The following is a 21,394-nucleotide window of genomic DNA, read 5'->3' as shown; positions in this document are numbered from 1 at the left end:
GGCTTTATAGTTTCCTTGGGCCACCTATTGCATTTTTTAAATGAAGCATTGAAGGACGGCAGCTTTAAAAAATTACTAATTTAGCCCTGTTCTCTGGATGTTTCAAGCAACAAGACATTTCTTTTTGTCCATTAAAACATCATTCTTAGAAAATAGAAATAACCCCATAACACTCATGATTATCCTTAATAATGATTATAGTTTCCCAGGTGGCTCAGTGGTAAATTATCTGCCTACCAATGCAGGAGCCATGAGAGATGTGGGTTCAATCCCTGGGTCAGAAAGTTCCCCTGAAGAAGGAAATGGCAACCCACTCCAGTCTTCTTGCTTGGGAAATCCCATGGACAGAGGAGCCTGGTGAGCTACAGTCCATAGGGTTGCAAAGAGTGGGACATGACTGAGCATGCACACATACTTCTATTTACAGTTCTGTTGTGCTGGGTACTCTGCTTGCTCCCTCCCTCCACATGCCTATCTATTATTAACTTGGACTTCCCAAGTGGCTCAGTGGTAAAGAATCTTCCCACCTCTCCTGTTGCCCATTTTTAAATTGGTTTATTTTTCTTTTACTATTTTAAGAGTTTTATGTGTATGTGTGTGTGTGTAGGATACAAGTGTCTACTCAGATACAAGAATTGTGAATATTTTCTCCCATTCTGTAAATTGTCTTTTTACTTTCTTGATGGTATTCTTTGTTGTACAGATTTTTAATTTTGATGAAGTCCAATTTATTTATTTCTTTTTTGTTTGCATTTTCGTGTTGTATTTTATTTTATTTTTTTTTTTAGTTTTTTAAAAATTTTTTTTATTAGTTGGAGGCTAATTACTTCACAACATTTCAAACGTGTAACTCATGTTGTATTTTAAAAAGCATTGCCAAATATATGATCATGAAAGAAGTACCTGTGTGCTTTCTTTAAGAATTTTATAGTTTTAGCTGTTATACTTAAGTCTGAATTCCATTTTGAGTTAAGTTTTTAATATGGTGTGAGGTAGGGGTCTAACTTCATTCTTTAACAAGTGGGTGTTCAGTTGACTGAACACCGTTTGTTGAAAAGACCTCTTTCCTCAATGAATTGTCCTGGCTCTTTTGTCTAAAAGATATTAACCATAATGTGAAAGTTTATTTCTAGACTCTCAGTTCTATTCCAGTGATTTGTATGTCTCTTCTTATGGCAATATTACACTGTCTTGGATATTGTAAGTTTATAGTAAGTTTTGAAAGGAGGAAGTATAAATCCTCTAATTTTATTATTTTTATCAAGATTATTTTGACACTCTCAATTCCTTGAATTTCTACTTGAACATAAGTATCAGCTTGCAAAATTGTTAGAAATACATAGTTTGAAATTTTGATAGGAATTGGGTTGAATCTGTAGATCAACTTGATTATTATTGCCATCATAACAATATTAAGTCTTCTGATCAATGATCATGGGATTTTTTGCATTTATTTGGATCTCCCCTGCCCCAGTGATGTTTTGTGTTTTGTCATGTGCAAGACTTACACTTATTTTGTTAATTTTTTTCTAAGTATTCTATTCTTTTTGCTGCTATTTTAAGTGGAATCTTTCTTAAATTTTTTACTTTCAGGTTACTCATTAAGAATGCATAGAAAAACAACTTATTTTTGTATATTGGTCTTTTAGCTGCAACCATGATGGACTTTACATGAAAAATTCCCTTGGTATCTCTAATTTTCTTGAAGAGATCTCTAGTCTTTCCCATTCTGTTGTTTTTCTCTATTTCTTTGCACTGATCACTGAGGAAGGCTTTCTTATCCTTGCTAAGCTTTGGAACTCTGCATTCAAATGGGTATATCTTTCCTTTTATCCTTTGCTTTTCACTTCTCTTCTTTTCATAGCTATTTGTAAGCCCTCCTCAAACAGGCACTTTGCTTTTTTGCGTTTCTTTTTCTTGGGTATGGTTTTGATCCCTGTCTCCTGTACAATTACATGAACCTCTGTCCGTAGTTCATCAGGCACTCTGTCTATCAGATCTAATCCCTTGAATCTGTTTGTCACTTCCACTGTATAATTGTAAGGGATTTGATTTAGGTCATACCTGAATGGTCTAGTGGAATTCCCTACTTTCTTAAATTTAAGTCTGAATTTGGCAATGAGGAGTTCATGATCTGAGCCACAGTCAGCTCCCAGTCTTGTTTTTGCTGACTGTATAGAGCTTCTCCATCTTTGGCTGCAAGGAATACAGTTAGTCTGATTTCAATATTGACCAGCTGTTGATGTCCATGTGTAGAGTCTTCTCTTGTGTTGTTGGAAGAGGGTGTTTGCTATGACTGGTGTGGTCTCTTGGCAAAACTCTATTAGCCTTTGCCCTGCTTCATTCTGTACTCCAAGGCCAAATTTGCCTGTTACTCCAGGTATTTCTTGACTTCCTACTTTTACATTCCAGTCCCCTATAATGAAAAGGACATCTTTTTTGGGTGTTAGTTCTAGAAGGTCTTGTAGTTCGTCATGGAACCATTCAACTTCAGCTTCTTCAGCATTACTGGCCAGGGCATAGACTTGCATTACTGTGATATTGAATGGTTTCCCTTGGAAATGAATAGAGATCATTCTGTCATTTTTGAGATTGCATCCAAGTACTGCATTTTGGACTCTTTTGTTGACTATGATGGCTACTCCATTTCTTCTAAGAGATTCTTGCCCACAGTAGTAGATATAATGGTCATCTGAGTTAAATTCACTGATTCCAGTCCATTTTAGTTCGCTGATTCCTAAAATGTTGACATTCACTCTTGCCATCTCCTGTTTGACCACTTCCAATTTGCCTTGATTCATGGACCTAACATTCCAGGTTCCTATGCAGTACTGCTCTTTACAGCATTGAACTTAACTTCCATCACCAGTCACATCCACAACTGAACGCTGTTTTTGCTTTGGCTCTGTCTCTTCATTCTTACTCAATAAAGGACAGAAATGGTATAGATCTAATAGAAGCCAAAGATACTAAGAAGAGGTGGAAAGAATACACAGAAGAGCTATACAAAAAAAGATCTTCATGACCCAGATAATCACAATGGTATGATCATTCACCTAGAGCCAGACATCCTGGAATGCAAAGTCAAGTGGGCCTTAGGGAGCATCACTACAAGCAAAGCTAGTAGAGGTGATGGAATTCCAGTTGAGCTATTTCAAATCCTGAAAGATGATGCTGTGAAAGTGCTGCACTCAATATGCCAGCAAATTTGGAAAACTCAGCAGTGGCCACAGGACTGGAAAAGGTCAGTTTTCGTTCCAATCCCAAAGAAAGGCAATGCCAAAGAATGCTCAAACTACCACACAATTGCACTCATCTCACATGCTAGTAAAGTAATGCTCAAAATTCTTCAAGCCAGGCTTCAACAGTATGTAAACCATGAACTTCCAGATGTTCAAGAAGGCTTTAGAAAAGGCAGAAGAACCAAAGATCAAATTGCCAACATCTTCTAGATCATCATAAAAGCAAGAGAGTTCCAGAAAAACATCTACTTCTGCTTTATTTCTATGCCAATGACTTTGATTGTGTGGATCACCACAAACTGTGGAAAATTCTTCAAGAGATGGGAGTACTAGACCACCTGACCTGCCTCTTGAGAAACCTGCATGTCAGAAAGTAACAGTCAGAACTGGACATGGAACAACAGACTGGTTCCAAATAGGGAAAGGAGTGCGTCAAGGCTATATATTGTCACCCTGCTTATTTAACTTATATGCAGAGTACATCATGAGAAACACTGGGCTGGATGAAGCACAAGCTGGGATCAAGATTGCCCAGAGAAATATCGATAACTTCAGATATGCAGATGACACCACCCTTATGGCAGAAAGTGAAGAACTAAAGAGCCTCTCGATGAAAGTGAAAGAGGAGAGTGAAAAAGTTGACTTAAAACTCAACATTCAGAAAACTAAGATCATGGCATCTGGTCCCATACTTTCATGGCATCTGGTTCCATACTTCATGGCAAATAGAAGGGGAAACAGTGGAAACAGTGACAGACATTATATTTGCAGGCTCCAAAATCACTTTAGATGGCGACTACAGCCATGAAATTAAAAGACATTTGCTCCTTGGAAGAAAAATTATGACCAACCTAAATAGCATATTTAAAAGCACAGACATTACTTTGCCAGCAAAGGTCCATCTAGTCAAGGCTATGGATTTTCCAGTAGTCATGTATGGATGTGAGAGTTGGACTATAAAGAAAGCTGAGCACCGAAGAATTGATGCTTTTGAACTGTGGTGTTGGAGAAGACTCTTGAGAGTCCCTTGGACAGCAAGGAGATCCAGCCAGTCCATCCTAAAGGAAATCAGTCCTGAATATTCATTGGAAGGACTGATGTTGAAGCTGAAACTCCAATACTTTGGCCACCTGATGTGAAGAACTGACTCATTTGAAAAGACCCTGATGCTGGTAAAGATTGAAGGCAGGAGGAGAAGGGGATGACAGAAGATGAGACAGTTGGATGGTATCACCAACTCAAGGGACATGAGTTTGAGTAAACTCTGGGAGTTGGTGTAAACTCAGGGAGGCCTGGCGTGCTGTAGTCCATGGGGTTGCAAAGAGTCAGACATGACTGAGCAACTGAAATGTACTGATGGGCTTATTTATTATTATTAATTATAATAATTTTCTTGTGGATTCCTTAGATTTTTTTTTGTAAACAAGATCATGCCATTCACAAATAGAGATGTTTTTACTTCTTTTTCAATCCAGATCTCTTGTATTTTGTTTTCTTGCCTGATTATCCAGGCTAGAACCTCCATTACAGTGTTGAATAAAGGTGGCAAGAACAGAATTCTTGTCTAGATTAAAAATAATATTCTCAGAAAATTTTGAAAGCATTTGTTGCTGTAATGAGAACATGAAAATGATTCATTTCATTTCTTGTTTTGAAAATTCTTTAACTTTGTTTTTCTGGAAGCTTTCACGATCTTCTCTTTGTCCTGTTGTTTTCAGTTTCTTGATAATGTGTAGGACGAAAAGGAAGTAGATGGTAGTCTAGTTCTTCATGCTGGAGGTTTCTCTCCATCTTCCTGTTTTCAGTCCTGTATATTATACCTCATATCTAAATTCCAGACACTCACTCATTCAATATTTCTAGAGAATAAGACTCAGATTTATTAAATTTTCCTAAAATTCTTCCCATGTCACCCACATAAATGTTTAACTGACAAATCTGTATTCTCAAACTGCCATAGGAATTGTTATCTGTAATCATCTGAATCAACTAATATTTAACAGCTAGAAATAAGTATGATCTGTGGATTTGAAATGTTCACTGTACATTTCCACTTCATGATTATAAGTTAATTGTGGCTAATAAAAGCATTGTCTATTTCCAATCAAGTTAGAAATCATGAGAAGATATTATTTCCAAGTCCCTTTTTAGTCTACCCATATAATTGAGTTTAGGGTATCCCAGGTGGCTCAGTGGTAAAGAATTTTCCTGCCAAACAGGAGATGGCAAGTTTGATCCCTGAGTCGGGAGGATCCCCTGAAGAAGGAAATGGCAACCAACTCCAGTATTTTTGCCTGGGAAATCTCATGGACATAATAGCCTGGTGGGCTACAGTCCATGGGGTCACAAAAGAATTGGGCATGACTTAGTGACTAAACAACAACAACATAATTGAGTTTGTTGTTGTTGTTCAGTCACTAAGTTGTGTCTGGCTGTTGGCGACCCCATGGACTGCACCACATCTGGCTTCCCTGTCCTTCACTATCTCCCAGAGTTTGCTCAAAGTCATGTCCATTGAGTCAGTGATGTCATCCAATCATCTCATCCTCTGGTGTCCCCTTCTCCCCTACCCTCAATCTTTCCCAGCATCAGGATCTTTTCCAAAGAGTTGGATTTTTGCATCAAGTGCCCAAAGTATTGGAGATTCAGCTTCAGCATCAGTCCTTACAATGAATATCCAGGGCTAATTTCCTTTAAGATTGACTGATTTGATCTCCTTGCTGTCTAAGGGACACTCAAGAGTCTTCAGCACCACAGTTTGAAAGCATCAGATCTTTGGCGCTCAGCTTTCTTTATGGTCCAACTCTCACATCCATACATGACTGCTAGGAAAACCATAGCTTGGAAATTATTTCATGTGGAAAATTGTCAAAGGCTTTCACATCAGTGGGCCCATATAGATATTTCAGAAAATTACTCTGATATATACTGAAAGCACAATATAGAAAAGGTGCCATAATAAATAGGTTGATAAAAAATATTCAATAAAATATGCAAGGACCTTTTTAAATCAATGAAAAAAATTTAAATTCCCACTTGAATGTCCATATACCAAAATAAATTCCAGATGAGTAGAAAAAATTCCCAAAAGAATATGAAAACAAACATCTTTTTAACTGAGTTTAGAATGGGAAAGAGCTTCTAAGCATGAAAATCCTAGAAAAAAATTAAAAGGCAATAGATCAAAATATTTGATTATATAAAAATTTTAAACTTTTGAAAATGAAAAATCATAAAGACAGTAAAAGACTAATTATAAACTGCATAAAAAGTGTTGACAACAAGTATAACGTGTAATTAATAGCCTTAACATTTAAAGAGCTCTTTAGTAACTCAGAAAAACACTACAACCTATAGCAAAGTTGGCAATGACATGAATAGATCATTCCCAAAGCTGAAAAATGTAATCACCAAATATGCAAAATATCCTCACTAATAATCAATGGGATAGAAATTAAAAGTAACATGACATCCATCTTTGAAATGAGAATTAATAGACTGATAATGTTTGTTGCTGGTCTTTCCCAATGGCTCTAGTGGTAAAGATCCCACTTGCCATTGCAGGAGACGTAAGAGATGCGGGTTCAACCCTGGGTGGGGAAGATCCCCTGAAGGAAGGCATGGCAACCCACTCCAGTATTCTTTCCTGGAGAATCGCTATGGACAGAGGAGCCTGGTGGGTTACTGTCCATAGGGTCACAAAGAGTTGGACACGACTGAAGCGATTTAGCACGCACACATTTATTATCAGCAGAGCTGTTGTGGCATGGGTACTCTCTGGGACACTAATGGGGTCATGTACCCTTTCTTAAATGCTATTTGGAGTTATGGCTTTCATATTTATGCCCTTAATTATATTATTCAAGTCCTTGAAATCCATCTTAAAATACAAGATATGGTGAAAATGTTGAACTCAGAGAAATAATAGAATAGTGGTTGCCACGTGTTGGGGTGTAGGGTAAATGGGGAAATATCTGTTAAGGTGTATAAACTTCCAGTTAGCCAGATGAATGAGTTCTGGGGGTCTAATGTACACATGGCAATTATAGCTAACAACACTGTGTGTATACTTGAATGCTGCCAAGAGAGTAGATCTTAAGCATCTTCACCATAAAAAAGACATGAAAATTATGGACAGGATTGAGATGTTAGTTAATGCTATGATGGTGATCACTTTGCAATATATAAATGTATCAAATTAATACCTTTCACACCTTAAACTTATGCAGTGTTTTGTGTCAATTATATCTCAGTAAAGCTGGAGGTAAAAGCTAAAAGATATGATCCAAGTTTATTTTATTATTTAAGATATTAAAAAAGAAACAAAGTTCCAACAATGGTATAATGAAATTATGATACAGCTATACAGTGGATTATTATTTAGCTTTTGAAAATCTTGTCCCAAAAATATTTAATGAAATAAAAACTATTTATAACACATATTAAGTATAAAGGAAGATAAGTATAAAGGAATATAGCATCACTGACTCAATGGACATGGGTTTGAGCAAGCTCCAGGAGATAGTGAAGGACAGGGAAGCCTGGCATGCTGCAGTTCATGGGGTCACAGAGTCAGACATGACTTAGTGACTGAACAATAACAATAACATAAAGGAATACAACTACTTTTAAGCAAGTGATTTTCTAAAAATCTTTATACTCATAAGCTGATTTTAAAAACTAGAAGGGTGTATACCTTTCCTAAAATGTTAATACTGATTAGCTCTCCTGGGTATGAATATGAGTAATTTAAGCTTTACGTTGGTACTTTTCCTGTATTTTAAAATTTTCATAATATGCACAAATTATTTTTAGAACAGAAAAATTATCAAATACTGTTACCTATGAGAGAGGCTTGCCTTATAATTTATTTCCTCCAAAATAACCATTATGTATACTTTGTCAGGATTTCTTTACAAAAATATCAGTATTATATCAATACACTAGTATTTTCCTAATTATTGTGATTAATTAGCTAAGTTAGAAATCCTGTCATTCCTAATCCAGATTGGAAAAGAACAAGTAAAACTCACTTTTTGCAGATGATATGATAATATACATAGAAAACCCTAAAGACACCACCAGAAAATTGCTAGAGGTGATCAATAAATAAAGCAAAGTTGCAGGATATAAAATTAATGCACAGAAATCTTTTTCATTTTTATACACTAACAGTGAAAAATCAGAAAGAGAAATTAAGGAAACAGTCCTATTCACCAATGCAACAAAAAGAATAAAATACCTAGGAATAAACCTATCTAAAGAGACAAAAGACCTGTATGTAGAAAACTGTAAGATGCTGGTGAAAGGAACCAAAGATGACACAGCAAATGGAGAGGTATATACCATGCTCCTGGATTGGAAGAATGAATATTATGAAAATAATAGCAAGTACTACCCAAAGCAATCTACAGATTCAATGCAATCCCTATCAAACTACCAATGATATTTTTCACAGAATTAGAACAAAAATTTTCACAATTTGTATGGCAACACAAAAGAGCTTGAATAGCCAAAGCAATCTTGAGAAAGAAGAATGGAGCTGGAGGAATCAATGTACCTGACTTTAGACTATACTACAAAGCCACAGTCATCAAGACAGTGTAATACTGGCACAAAAACAGATATATGGACCAATAGAACAAGATAGAGAGCCCAGAGATTAAACCCACACGCCTATGGGCACCTTATCTCTGACAAAAGAGGCGAGAATATACAATGGAGAAAAGATAGTCTCTTCAGCAAGTGGTGCTGGGAAAACTGGACAGCCATGTGTGAAAGAGTGAAATTAGAGCACTTCCTAACACCATACACAAAAGTAAACTCAAAATGGATTAAAAACCTAGATGGAAGACCAGAAAATATAAAACTCTTAGAGGAAAACATAGGCAGAACACTCTTTGACATAAATCACAACAAGATCCTCTATGACCCACCTCCTAGAGTAATGGAAATAAAAACAGAAATAAACAAATGGGACCTAATTAAACCTAAAAGCTTTTGCACAGCAAAGGAAACTATAAATGAGGTGAAAAGACAATGCTTAGAAATAATAGCAAATGAAACAGCTGATGAAGAATTAATCTCTAAAATATACAAGCAGTTCATTCAGCTCAATACCAGAAAAACAAACAGCCCAATCAAAATACGGGCAGAAGACCTAAACAGACATTTCTCCAAGAAAGACATACAGATGGCTAATGAACATACGAAAAAATGCTTAGCATTGCTCATTATTAGAGAAATGGAAATTAAAACTACAATGAGGTTATCCCTTCACACCAGTCAGAATAGCCATCAAAAGAAAACTACAAACAGTAAATTCTAGAAATGGTGTGGAGAAAAGAGAATCCTCTTACAGTGTTGGTGGGAATGCAAATTGATACAGCCACTATAGAGAACAGTATGGTGACACCTTCAAAAACTAGAAAGCAACTACCGTATGACCCAACAGTCCCACTACTGGGCATATGTACTCTGGAAACAGTAACTGAAAAAGACACGTGCACCCCAGTGTTCATTGCGGCACTATTTACAGTAGTGAGGGCGTGGCAGCAACCTGTAAGTCCACTGACAGAGGAATGGATAAAGAATTTGTGGTACATACACACAATGGGATATTACTCAGCCACAAAAAGGAACACATTTGACTCAGTTTTAATAAGGTGGATGAACCTAGAGCCTATTATACAGAGCAAAAGTCAGAAAGAGAAAAAAACAAAAAACAAATATTGTCTATTAAGGCATATATATGAATATATGTTGCTCCAGGGCAGCAACGGAGATGCATACATAGAAAACAGACTGTGGACATAGAATGGGAAGGAGAGGATGGGATGAACTGAGAGAGTAGCATTGAAACATATATATTACCATATGTAAAATTACATAGCCAGTGGAAATTTGCTATATAATGCAAGGATCTCAAACCTGGTGCTCTGTGATAGCCTAGAGGGGTGGGATGAGGGTGGGAGGAGGCAGGGGGATTCCTGGCTGATCCATGTTGATAGATGGCAGAAACCAATATAATATTGTAAAGCAGTTATCCTCCAGTTAAAAATAAATTAATTAAAAAAAAGAAATCCTGTCCTTCCGTAGAGTTGTCATCAGCTTTGTTTAAGCCATGAAACATTTTAACTTATGGCTTTTTTAAAAAAAAATCCTAAATCATGTAGGATATATGTCTTCTAATTCTTTTTCAAATTCATGCTATATTTTGCAAAATGACCTGTCAGAACATCATCATAATTCCTCGCATTTTTTTGCAGTCCTTCACGGAGTTGATCTCTTCTAATTTTCACCACAACCCTGAACAAGAAGGAGTGTAAGTTTTTAATGGCAATCCACTCCAGTATTCTTGCCTGGAAAAATCTCATGGGCAGAGGATCCTGGTAGACTATAGTCCAAAAGTCATATACAATTGAGTACTCAAAGATAAACATCTGTCTGGGGTTGACATAAACTGTTGAGCTGTTGTGCCAACACACATCTTCTGATTCTAGATCTACCATGTGAACCTTAGAAGTTATCCATTTCAGTCAGTTGACTTTATAGATTAAGAAAATGAGACACAGAGAAGCTAAATGATGTGCCTAAGTTGTGGAGAGAGTCAGTGCCAGACCCATGGCACGCTCCCCTTCTGTGTCTGAAGCTAGTACTCTCGGTCAGTCCCCCTCGGAGATAAGACCTAAATACTTAGCGTTAATGTTTCAACACATATACGGACTCCTTAATTCACTGTCGAATGGCTAACATAATTTTTAGTAAGATTTTCTTAGCATTGGTTCACTATTTTACCATTTCTGTCCTTGTGTTGCCTACGGATGCCTCTGAGGCAAGTTGACACAGGCTTACTTAGTTAAAAGGTTGTTTAAAACATCAGAGCCACTCAAATACTTTTCTTTGATGATTTAAAAAGGTGGTATGAAAAACATTTTTGTTTTGAAGTTTAGAAGGCATTTCTGGAACACAAGTGATTTAAGAATACTCTGGAAGATGTTACATCATAAAAACATGTAGCAATAGTAAAGCAAATACATGAGCTTATTTACTTTTATTGTTCTGACTGTTGACTGATTTCTGGAATAAATCTTGCTTATAATGATGTTTATCTTGACCATCTATTATTATCACCTCACCATCTTCCTCAATGTTTCTTATGCAATAGCATATGGATTAGTTTTTAAAGCATTTAACATTGTATGGTAAGTGGTAATGCAGACTAACTATTCATGTGTTCCACATTTACTGCGTGGATACCATATGTCAAGCCCTGAACACAGTATTAAAAAAAAAAAAAAAAGACATAGACAGAAGTTCCTGTGCCTAGGGTACATGTAGCCTATTATAGAAGACACAATTCAAATTAATTCAAAAGATACTTGCTGAGAACTGATCATATGTCACCTGAGCAGACCAAGAAATATGAGCACCTATAAAGCAGGCTGATATCTTAGCACTTCAACAGATTCATAATTCTTAAGGGTTTCTGAATAATTATTTAGTAGAGGCAGACAGAACATGATCTTTTTAATAAGAAAAGTCATTGTTTTTGTTGTTTATAATCAGGGTTGTATTATTTTTGGTTTTCTGAACCAGGACAATTCTTGATAAAACTCAAGCTCTTTTAGAATCTAGACAATAAAAAGTTCTTCATTTTTGGTATAGAGTACCCCTCCATTCAGCTCTAGAAACGTAGCACGTGAGTTGGGAGCTTCTGAAGATGTTTGGGACCTTGGTGTAATCCTTTTTGCTACACAAATCAGTCCAGTTCAGCCTTCCCTTACTTTAAAATTCTGTGATCAATCCTGAGAAATTTGACAGCTGTGCTTCTTTAGTTAGTGAGAGCAATCCTTTTGCACACTGACAAAACAAAACATAGTTTTATCTGCTTGGAGGTTATCTTCCCTCCCTAAATCCATTTTACTGTTGATTTACAAAGTAAACAAAGAATAAAACTCCACCAGTGATAAATGTTTGCTTGTCTTTAGTGTTACACATCCCTGACTGTCAGTGCTTTTTAACCAAAATTATGGTTCTTTATTTCAATGCAGTGTCACATAGCAGTGTTATTGAAAATACTTTAAGTGAGAATCAGGGTTTCAGTTACTTTTGGTTTAATGCATGCAACACCATAGATGAACATAACTGCCAGATGAACAGAGGCCATCTGTGTTTTGCCAGATTCCCACATATACAGGCAATGATGGTCATGTCACCACCCACTTTTCTTCTGGGAAACTAGTGACTTTCTTTTGATGTGTATAGTAAGATGTTCCCAGATATCAGAAACGTAAAATTGTGGAAAAGTTATCAAAAAGAGGAAAGAAGTTATGATTTTAGACCTGATCTCATGTCACACTATCTCAATTCAAACTTGTAACTTGTCAATTGGACTTTCATTCCTGAAATCTCTTCACACACTAAAAATATAAAAATTCTTTACAGAAATAAAACAAAAATACGTACTTTTAAAAAAATTATATATAAAAGCAGAGTGTAACATCTATATGGTAAATGTCCTTTGGAAGAATTGTTTGGCATGGGTTGAATCTAATGTTGGTTGTACAGAAAATGGCTTTTTTTCTTGTAGTGAGCCCAAACTTTTTTCTTTTTCCTTTTTTGCCTTTCCTTTCTTTTTCTTTTCCCCTTCCTTCTTTCCTTTTCTCTTCCTATCTCCTTTTCTTTCTTTCTCTTCTTCTTCTTCTTTTTTTCCTTTTTGCCCAAAGACCTTCAAACTACATTTACAGTTGGAATTGACTCTTTGGAAAATTCCCATAACTGATTCAATATGCAGAATACTTCTGAAATTCTTTCAGTGATAAATGTTAGATGAGGAATATCATTCATGAAATTTTTTTTAGTTATGCCTTGCTCACTTTTTAATGGAAGTTAAACTCCATTATAACAATGATCTTTCTTTTCAATGATTTCCTGTTAAATTTTTGGAAAAAAACTATTTCATTCTTATATTTCAATGCTAGTACTCCATTCCAGAAATCTGACTATAGGCCAACTACCTCTCTTCTTGAATAGATAAGGACATTTTGTTGCACTGAAAGGTCTTTAATCTATGTTTCAATTAAGCATGTTGTTAAAATTTCAGACAGACAATCCCTTTGATAAAATTTTTTCCAGGTTCAGAGATACGTGGATTCACAGCACCTTCTTATATGCTGAGGCAATCAATTCTTTTTCAGTCTGATTAACTGTCCATAATATTAACCTTTCACTATAGATTATAGTGACTAAGCCTTGGTGGATTTAAAAGGGATCAACATTAATTTATAGTTGGTTAAGGTTGTTAGGCAGTCATGAATGAGTTTGCTTCTTTCCATGTTGTTTCAATTTATAAGAATAACTGTGAAAAGAAAGGCCTGGGCTGCAAGTCAAGCCACCTTAAATTACGAAGTTCCTAAGTCAGGGGCTTCCCTTGTGGCTCAGCTGGTGAAGAATTCACCTGCAGAGACCTGGGTTCAATCCCTGGATTTGGAAGATCCCCTGGAGAAGGGAAAGGCTGCCCACTCCAGCATTATGGCCTGGAGAATTCCATGGACTGTATAGTCCATGGAGTCACAGAGTCGGACATGACTGAGTGACTTTGATTTCATTTCATTTCAAGTCAAGGCTAAGAAAATAGGCTGTGTTATCCTTGGAGAAGATATCTAACACTACCTGGCAGGTCTAAGAAGGTTTTGTAAGGGAAAGAGATTTCTGGATAAATTTTAGAGGAATAAAAGATTTTTATCAAGAGTCTTCAATGACAGGTGATAGGATGTGAAAAACTGGGGAAGGAGTGGCATGAAAGAAACCAGGCATTCTAGAACCTGTGAAAACTACTCTGTGGCTCAATGACAAGGTGCCATGGAAGGTGAACCTGGACATACTAGGCAGGGACCAGATCCTAAAGAACCTCTTAGGTCATTCTAAGGAAACTGACAGACCGCTTTAAGTGATGGAGAGCCACAGAAGGATGTCAAGCAATTTTAGAAAGAAAATTCACAGAATGTGAAAGCTGTGACTGTGTGGGGATGAATCTGGAAAGAGATTCCAGTCAAGAGAGTGCACATTGTCCTAGGCTTAAAAATGATTCTTTAGGTTAATCTGTGAGCAAATTGATTCGTGAAATAATGAAACAGTACACTTGGGTAGGTGTTATAGCAACTATATTAAAACTCCTTTTCAGTCCTGTTTTGGAAACTTGATGGCAATATTCAGAATAGAAACAAATTGTGAACTGAAAATTGTTTTGATTCACTCATATGTTCAAGCCATTATGACAGATGCCTTGTGGGGAATAAATTTCTTTCTAATTAACTATTTCTACTATTCCAAAAGTTTGAAATCTATTTAGATAGAGAGACTATAAGCATCTGAAGAGTGAATGTTATTATCTTTAAATAATAACTGTTGAGGTTAACCCTATCTTCATATAGAGAATCTGAAGCCTCAAGTAATTAAAGAAGTATGTATTCAGCTTGTCAGTGGCAGCTCCCTGTGGTCATCCACTTGTCTTTCTGATTCCAGGGACTGTGAGCTTCAGCTTCATATGTTGCCACAACACACACTTACTGTTAAATGGCTTGGGCAGCCTACTAGACAGTTGTTCTAGGAGTGCAGTTAAAATTAGAATATGGTAGTTTTTCAAAATTCATAGCAGAGGCTGTTTCAAGCTCTGAATATGGTGTCCATAATGAACTTTCTTCATCTGATAGAATCTATGGAGCTCTTCAAATGATAGATCGTAACAGTCACCCTAACTTTTAAAATTACATATTTAATAGGGATTCTTGTTGGCAAACTTGCTCTAGAAACCTACGCATCTCCCAAGAAGATAAGTACTAATTAGAAGCTTATTTAAGAAATTTGGTCTACTCCCCAGAACACTGAACAATGAGGATATTTTCTGAACTCTTCTGAAAAATTACTGCTAATTATTGAAAATTAAGTGCAAGTAGTACCAACATAGTTATTAGCATCACAACTTTGATAGACTTCCTCCCAAAAGAGAGCTATAAATTGCATAATATAATTCTGAAAATAAATGCTTGTCACCATATACCATAGCTATATATTATTACAAGTTCAGTTCAGTTCAGTCGCTCACTTGTGTCTGACTCTTTGCAACTCCATGGACTGAAGCACGCCAGGCCTCCCTGTCCATCACCAACTCCCGGAGTTTACTGAAACTCATGTCCATTGAGTCAGTGATGCCATCCAACCATCTCATCCTGTGTCGTCCCCTTCTTCTCCCTCTTTCCTTTTTTTCCCAAGGAGCAAGCGTCTTTTTCATGGCTGCAGTCACCATCTGCAGTGAATTTGGAGCCAAAGAAAATAAAGTCTCTCACTGTTTCCCTTGTTTCCCCATTTATTTATCATGAAGTTATGGGACCAGATGCCATGATCTTAGTTTTCTGAATGTTGAGTTTTAAGCACACTTTTTCACTCTCCTCTTTGACCCTCCCTATAGCACGTCAGGCTTCCCTGTCCATCACCAACTCCTGGAGCTTGCTCAAGCTCATGTCCATCAAGTTGGTGATGCCATCCAACAACCTTATCCTTTGTCATCCCCTTCTTCTGCCTTCAATCGTTCCCAGCAGCATGGTCTTTTCCAGTGAGTCAGTTCTTCACATCAGGTGGCCAAAGTATTGGAACTTCAGCTTCAACATCAGTCCTTCCAGTGAATATTCAGGACTGATTTCCTTTAGGATTGACTGGTTTGATTTCCTTGTAGTCCAAGGGACTCTCAAGAGTCTTCTCCAACACCACAGTTTGAAAGTATCAATTCTTCAGCGCTAAGCTTTCTTTATGGTCTAACTCTCACATCCATCCATGACTATTGGAAAAACCATAGCTTTGACTAGATGGACTTTTGTTGAAAAAAGTAATGTCTTTGCTTTTTAATATGCTGGCTAGATTTGTCATCGCTTTTCTTTCAAGGAGTAAGCATCTTTTAACTTCATGGCTGCAGTCACCATCTACAGTGTATTAAAAAGCAGAGACATTACTTTGCCGACCAGGTCTGTATAGTCAGAGCTATGGTTTTTCCAGTAGTCATGGATGGATGTGAGAGCTGGACTATAAAGAAAGCAGAGTGCCAAAGAATTGATGCTTTTGAACTGTGGTGTTGGAGAAGACTCTTGAGAGTCCCTTGGACTGCAAGGAAATCAAACCAGTCAATCCTAAAGGAAATCAGTCCTGAATATTCATTGGAAAGACTGATGCTGAAACTGAAGTTCCAATGTTTTGGCCACCTGATGAGAACTTACTCACTGGAAAAGATCCTGATGCTGGGAAAGATTGAAGGCAGGAGGAGAAGGGGATGACAGAAGATGAGATGGTTGGATGGCATCACCAACTTGATGGACATGAGTTTGAGCAAGCTCTGGGAGTTGGTGAAGGACAGGGAAGCCTGGTGTGCTGCATCCACAGGGTCGCAAAGAATTGAACAAAACTGAGTGACTGAACAACATAAAATGAGATCTTGACATTCAGACTGCCCGAGTTTGAATACTGACCTAGTACCAGTTACAAGACATTAAGCAGCTGAAACAATAGTTCTGTGTCCCAGGAAAATGAGGATAATAGTACCTACCTATTAGCGTTGTTGTTGGCATTAACTAATTTAATTTACATAGAGCCCTTACAACAGATATAGAGCCCTTACATATATATGTGCATGAATTATATATATGCATGATATATGTATATGTATGCTTTATACATACCTATATCAGTCACATTATTATTATTATTACTTTTATTTCTCCCAAGCAGAGGACTTCTGATAATGACATTGAGCACATAGTGTGCTCATCAATCCAGTTTGAAACTGCTGAGCCCTTTCTTCAAACAGCATTAAATACTTAGAACATATATTAGAACCAGATGCTCTAGATGAATTAATGGTGCCTGAAGCATTTCCTGCTGCCCATTCCTTGGACTCCCTTGGAGACCTCTGGGCACACTATAGAGCACATTTTGAAAACCATTGATGCAGTGAGAAGAATCCAAGGCTTGGAGTCAAGACCTGAGATCAGGTTCTACCTGCTGTTATCAGGCTCTGTGACCCTCAGCAGGTGCGCCCTGGGCGTCTGTTTCTTGTCAAGAGTCAGACGAGTTCAATGGTTTTCAAACTTTTCGACTTCAAATCCCCAAGTATTCCAGGGAAGAATACCAGGAACTTTTAGAGACTGGGCCCTAGGGAGCATGCTAGCTGAAGAGAAGGAACCCAACACCTTCAAAAGCTGGGGCTCCCCTGTTCATATATAGGAGTTCTGTAATATTTGTTTGAAGAATGAGTACCACTGCTAAAGAAATTTTGACTAGATGCTAAAAATTTATTCAGTTTTAATTGTTCTATAGTTCTTAGAACTTCATTCATTGAACCCCAGTAGCAAAAGTAAGAGCATGAATGAAATTCTAAATCTGAGGAAACTAAGAAGTAGAAGTGATCCGGACTATTTACAGGGCGCTGTGCAATGACCAATGTATATATCAGTATCTCTGATTTCCAGTGAAAAGGCAGAACCTCTGTGACATGAATTTTATTTGAATACTTTGGCTTCTTCATGTTCATGGGCGCATACACTGGCACAATGATAACTAAGTTTGTGGACCAATGAGAAATATTACCATAGGAATATTATATACTTATAATCTGAAAAACAAGTAAAATGAACGATTATTTGAATACTGTATGTTGCAGGACTTTTCTTGGTGGTTAGTGATTTCAGAAAATATATCCCTTCCAAAGTAAACTTCAATTAAAAGTCTGCATTTATAATTGCTGTTTTGCTATCAGAAGTATATGTGAACTTGGAAGCTCTTGACTTGATTGAGATTTGTTTAGGTAAATGGAGTTTCCATGTTCTCTCTGGAAATAAAGCTTGTAATTAATTCATGGGTCTGTGGGTCTTGTTTATGGCTTGGATTGGTCCTTGGTTTAGTCTGTCTCATTTTCAGCTTGCTAAAAATGAAATGAAAACCATATAAATATATGTAACTATATAGGGAGAGTGGCATATCTGTTTATCTGTGGTTTCAGTAATGATTAATATGCAGTAACAAGTAACATCACATAGGATGGGAGCTGAAGGCTTCCCAGTGATTTTTCTCTCTAGTTATATCTCTCTCCCACTATTCAAAACTCCCACTACTGTGTCATTGTTTGTGTGTGTTAAAGTATAATATTTTCAGTGTCACAGCTGAAATATGTTAGCTTGGAGCAGTATCGCCCATTAACACTTCTGCGTGGCTTAGTTTTTCAGATTACTTCCAGAGACTTGGGTCCTGGGGGACTGACACTAGCAATAGTAACAGTCCAATGCGGGATAGAAATCAGTAAGGTCTGCAGCATGGAGGAGGAACATGCATCCACCTGGAGGCCAGAATGGGGGTGCTGGGAACCATGAGCCGTAGTGGGCTGGACAAAGGGCAAGATGTCGATTGAGGGATGCACGTATGGAGGGAAACGCGGAGGCAAAATACTGCATTTTGTGACCTAGTCCAGTGCCTTGTACATAATCCATCTTTAGTAAATGACGGCTGGATCAAATTGTTTTTGTCCTAGACTGGTTTTGGCTAGAACTAAAGTTGAGATTTAATGTTAATGCATTTTAGTTATTAAAAAGATTTTGTATAGATTATTTTCTGAAATCAAATTTCTTATGAAGAAGCATAATTTCCTGTTTTAAATTTGTTTAGATAATAGATTGTGTACCAAAAGAAAAAAATCTTGTTTAAGAAAAAACACTTCAAATATAAAGCATAAATAACCCTTCCTCTAATCAGACAGCTCCTATTATAGCTACTGAATAACGAGTCTGCTACAAGGACGTTATTTTTCTCTTGAATCCGTGTGCACAGCTCTGATTAGAGGAGGTAAAAGATGCACATCTTCTGCAAATGGTAAATTAGACCCAGTGGGGGAAAAAGTGTATTTTATTATGACAGTTTGTATTATGAAAGCTCAGAATAGGCTTCTTTTAAAAAAAAAAAAAAAAAAACCTTAAGAATGTATTTCTTGGTCTCAAATCTCTGTGTTATGGTAACTATTGATATCGGAAAAAAGTGCATTACGGGCATCTTCCTCCAGTGCTAATATCATTATTGTACTACAAAACATTTTATATCAAGGTCTCCTGAAGAATAACTTTAATAAACATCCTTTCTGTGCTTTTTTTCCTACCCAAGATTTGCTCACATCTGCAGTTTTCAGAATAAGCCCACAGATATTAGAGCATCTTTACAAAGTAAAACCAATCAGAAGATAATTCTCAACCAAGGTGCCTTGGTTTATGCCTTGACTCTATTGTTCATTTTCGTCTCTGTTTAGATGCACTCATTTTTAAAAAGATCGTGTCCATGTAACATTTCAAAATAAGGTTTTAAAAAGTTTAAAAATATATTGTTATCACCAGACTTATTACAAGGTTTGTGTTAACCTTTTCCTATTCACTTCCAGGGCTACAGCAACACACAGGGGCCAGATTATCTTCAAAGATGCTTTAGCCCAGCAATTGTGTGAACAAGGAGGTAAGAATGATCTTTTACTACTTCATATTGGTTGTGTCAAAATTATTCATGGTAGGTCCTATGTACTGAGTAAGCATTTCATGGCTATTACTTGATCATATGCTTTGAAAATGGAGTTATTGACCCCTTAATATATCTAATAATTATCTTGTTGCTACTTACTAATAAAGATCTGTAGACTTCTGAAGATAGTAAGTGTGAGCACAATAAACCAACAGGAAATTTATCTTCTTCTCATAGTTTTTTTTTTTCCTTAATGAATTATGTTTATTTGTCCACAAAAGCAAATTTTGCTTTGTGGAGCTTGAGTATAGCTATTGTTACAAGATGATTACTGGCTAAGCATATTAACTTTTTTATTGAAGTAGAGTTATTTACAACTGATTTACCATGTTGTGTTAATTTCTGCTATACGGCAAAGTGATTCAGTTACACATAAATATACACGGTTTTTCTTATATTCTTTTCCACTATGGTTTATCCCAGGATATTGAATATATTTTCCTGTGCTGTACAGAAGGACCTTATTGTTAGCCATCCTATATATAATAGTTTGCACCTGGTGACTCAGACAGTAAAGAATCTGCCTGCAATGTGGAAGACCCAGGTTCAGTCCCTGGGCTGGGAAGATCCTCTGGAAAAGGGCATGGCAATCCACTCTTGCCTGGAATTCTTGCCTGGAGAAATCCATGGACAGAGGAGCCTGATGGGCTATGGTCCATGAAGTCACAAAGGGTTGCACACGACTGAGCGACTAACACTTTCACTTTCACAAGCATATTTGTTCAAAAAGTGAAAGACTCAGAAAACATACTGACAGTGTATTAGAAGATTCCCTCTCTCTCCTGCTTCCCATTAGATCAGGGCCTATCCCCTCCTTGGAGAATTGTGTACTAGCCTCCTCCCTACTTTCCCTGCTCCCACTTTCTCTGTACTCTGTGCAGAGGTGCTAATATGGAAATAGGATTCTATCATTACTCTGTTTCAAACCCTTCAGTATCTCAGTTGGAGGCAATAGTTTATCATTAAGGAAAATCCCTGCTGCTGTACAAGAAGAATTCTTGACAACCTGGCTTCAGTTTTCCTCCCCTGCTTCATTTGTTGTTATCCTTTCATTTCTCTTTAAAATTCCTGGAATGCCTGTCTCCCAATCACCCATGTTATTGGCACTCTATACTCTTTGTTTTCTTTGTCTGAACGACCATTTTCCATCTTCTTGTCTTCTTTGTCTAGCTCAGGTTTTCAGATCCTGCTTAGGTATTACCTCCTCCTAAAAAAAAAAGAAAAAAAACTTAGATCCCTTTTACGCCCCTCCTCGATCTGGTCTTGGCAACTCTTATGCATGGTGACATAACTCTCAAGGCCCAGTAATAATACAAATGGAAACCCTGTCAGCATTACTGTGTGCCATAATGCCCTCTAAGCACACCACAAACATGGACTTATTTATACTGCAGCCCTTTAAAGAAGGAACTGTTATTATCTGCATTTGACTGATGAGGAAGCAAAGATACAGTGAGAATAACTTGGCTAAGATCTCACAGTTAGAAACTGGTCGAGCTGACATTAGAGTCCAGGCAGTTTGGCCAATATCCCATGATATTAGCCTTCACATT

The 21,394-nt window shown here is 37.0% G+C and overlaps 1 protein-coding gene across 4 annotated transcripts in view; it reads left to right on the top strand.

Moving 5' to 3' along the window:
* RELN (reelin) overlaps positions 1-21,394 on the top strand; it is a 523,209-nt gene that overhangs the window by 198,029 nt on the left and 303,786 nt on the right. For all 4 annotated transcript variants that reach the window (XM_043462977.1, XM_043462976.1, XM_043462975.1 and 1 more), the window contains one exon: positions 19,708-19,778. In XM_043462977.1, the coding sequence (XP_043318912.1) occupies positions 19,708-19,778 (71 nt within the window). The remainder of the gene's footprint in view (positions 1-19,707; positions 19,779-21,394) is intronic.

The sequence above is a fragment of the Cervus canadensis genome, chromosome 3 (genome assembly GCF_019320065.1).
Source record: "Cervus canadensis isolate Bull #8, Minnesota chromosome 3, ASM1932006v1, whole genome shotgun sequence".
NCBI classification, from domain to species: Eukaryota; Metazoa; Chordata; class Mammalia; order Artiodactyla; family Cervidae; genus Cervus; species Cervus canadensis.
This window is presented reverse-complemented; position numbering and strand designations above follow the sequence as displayed.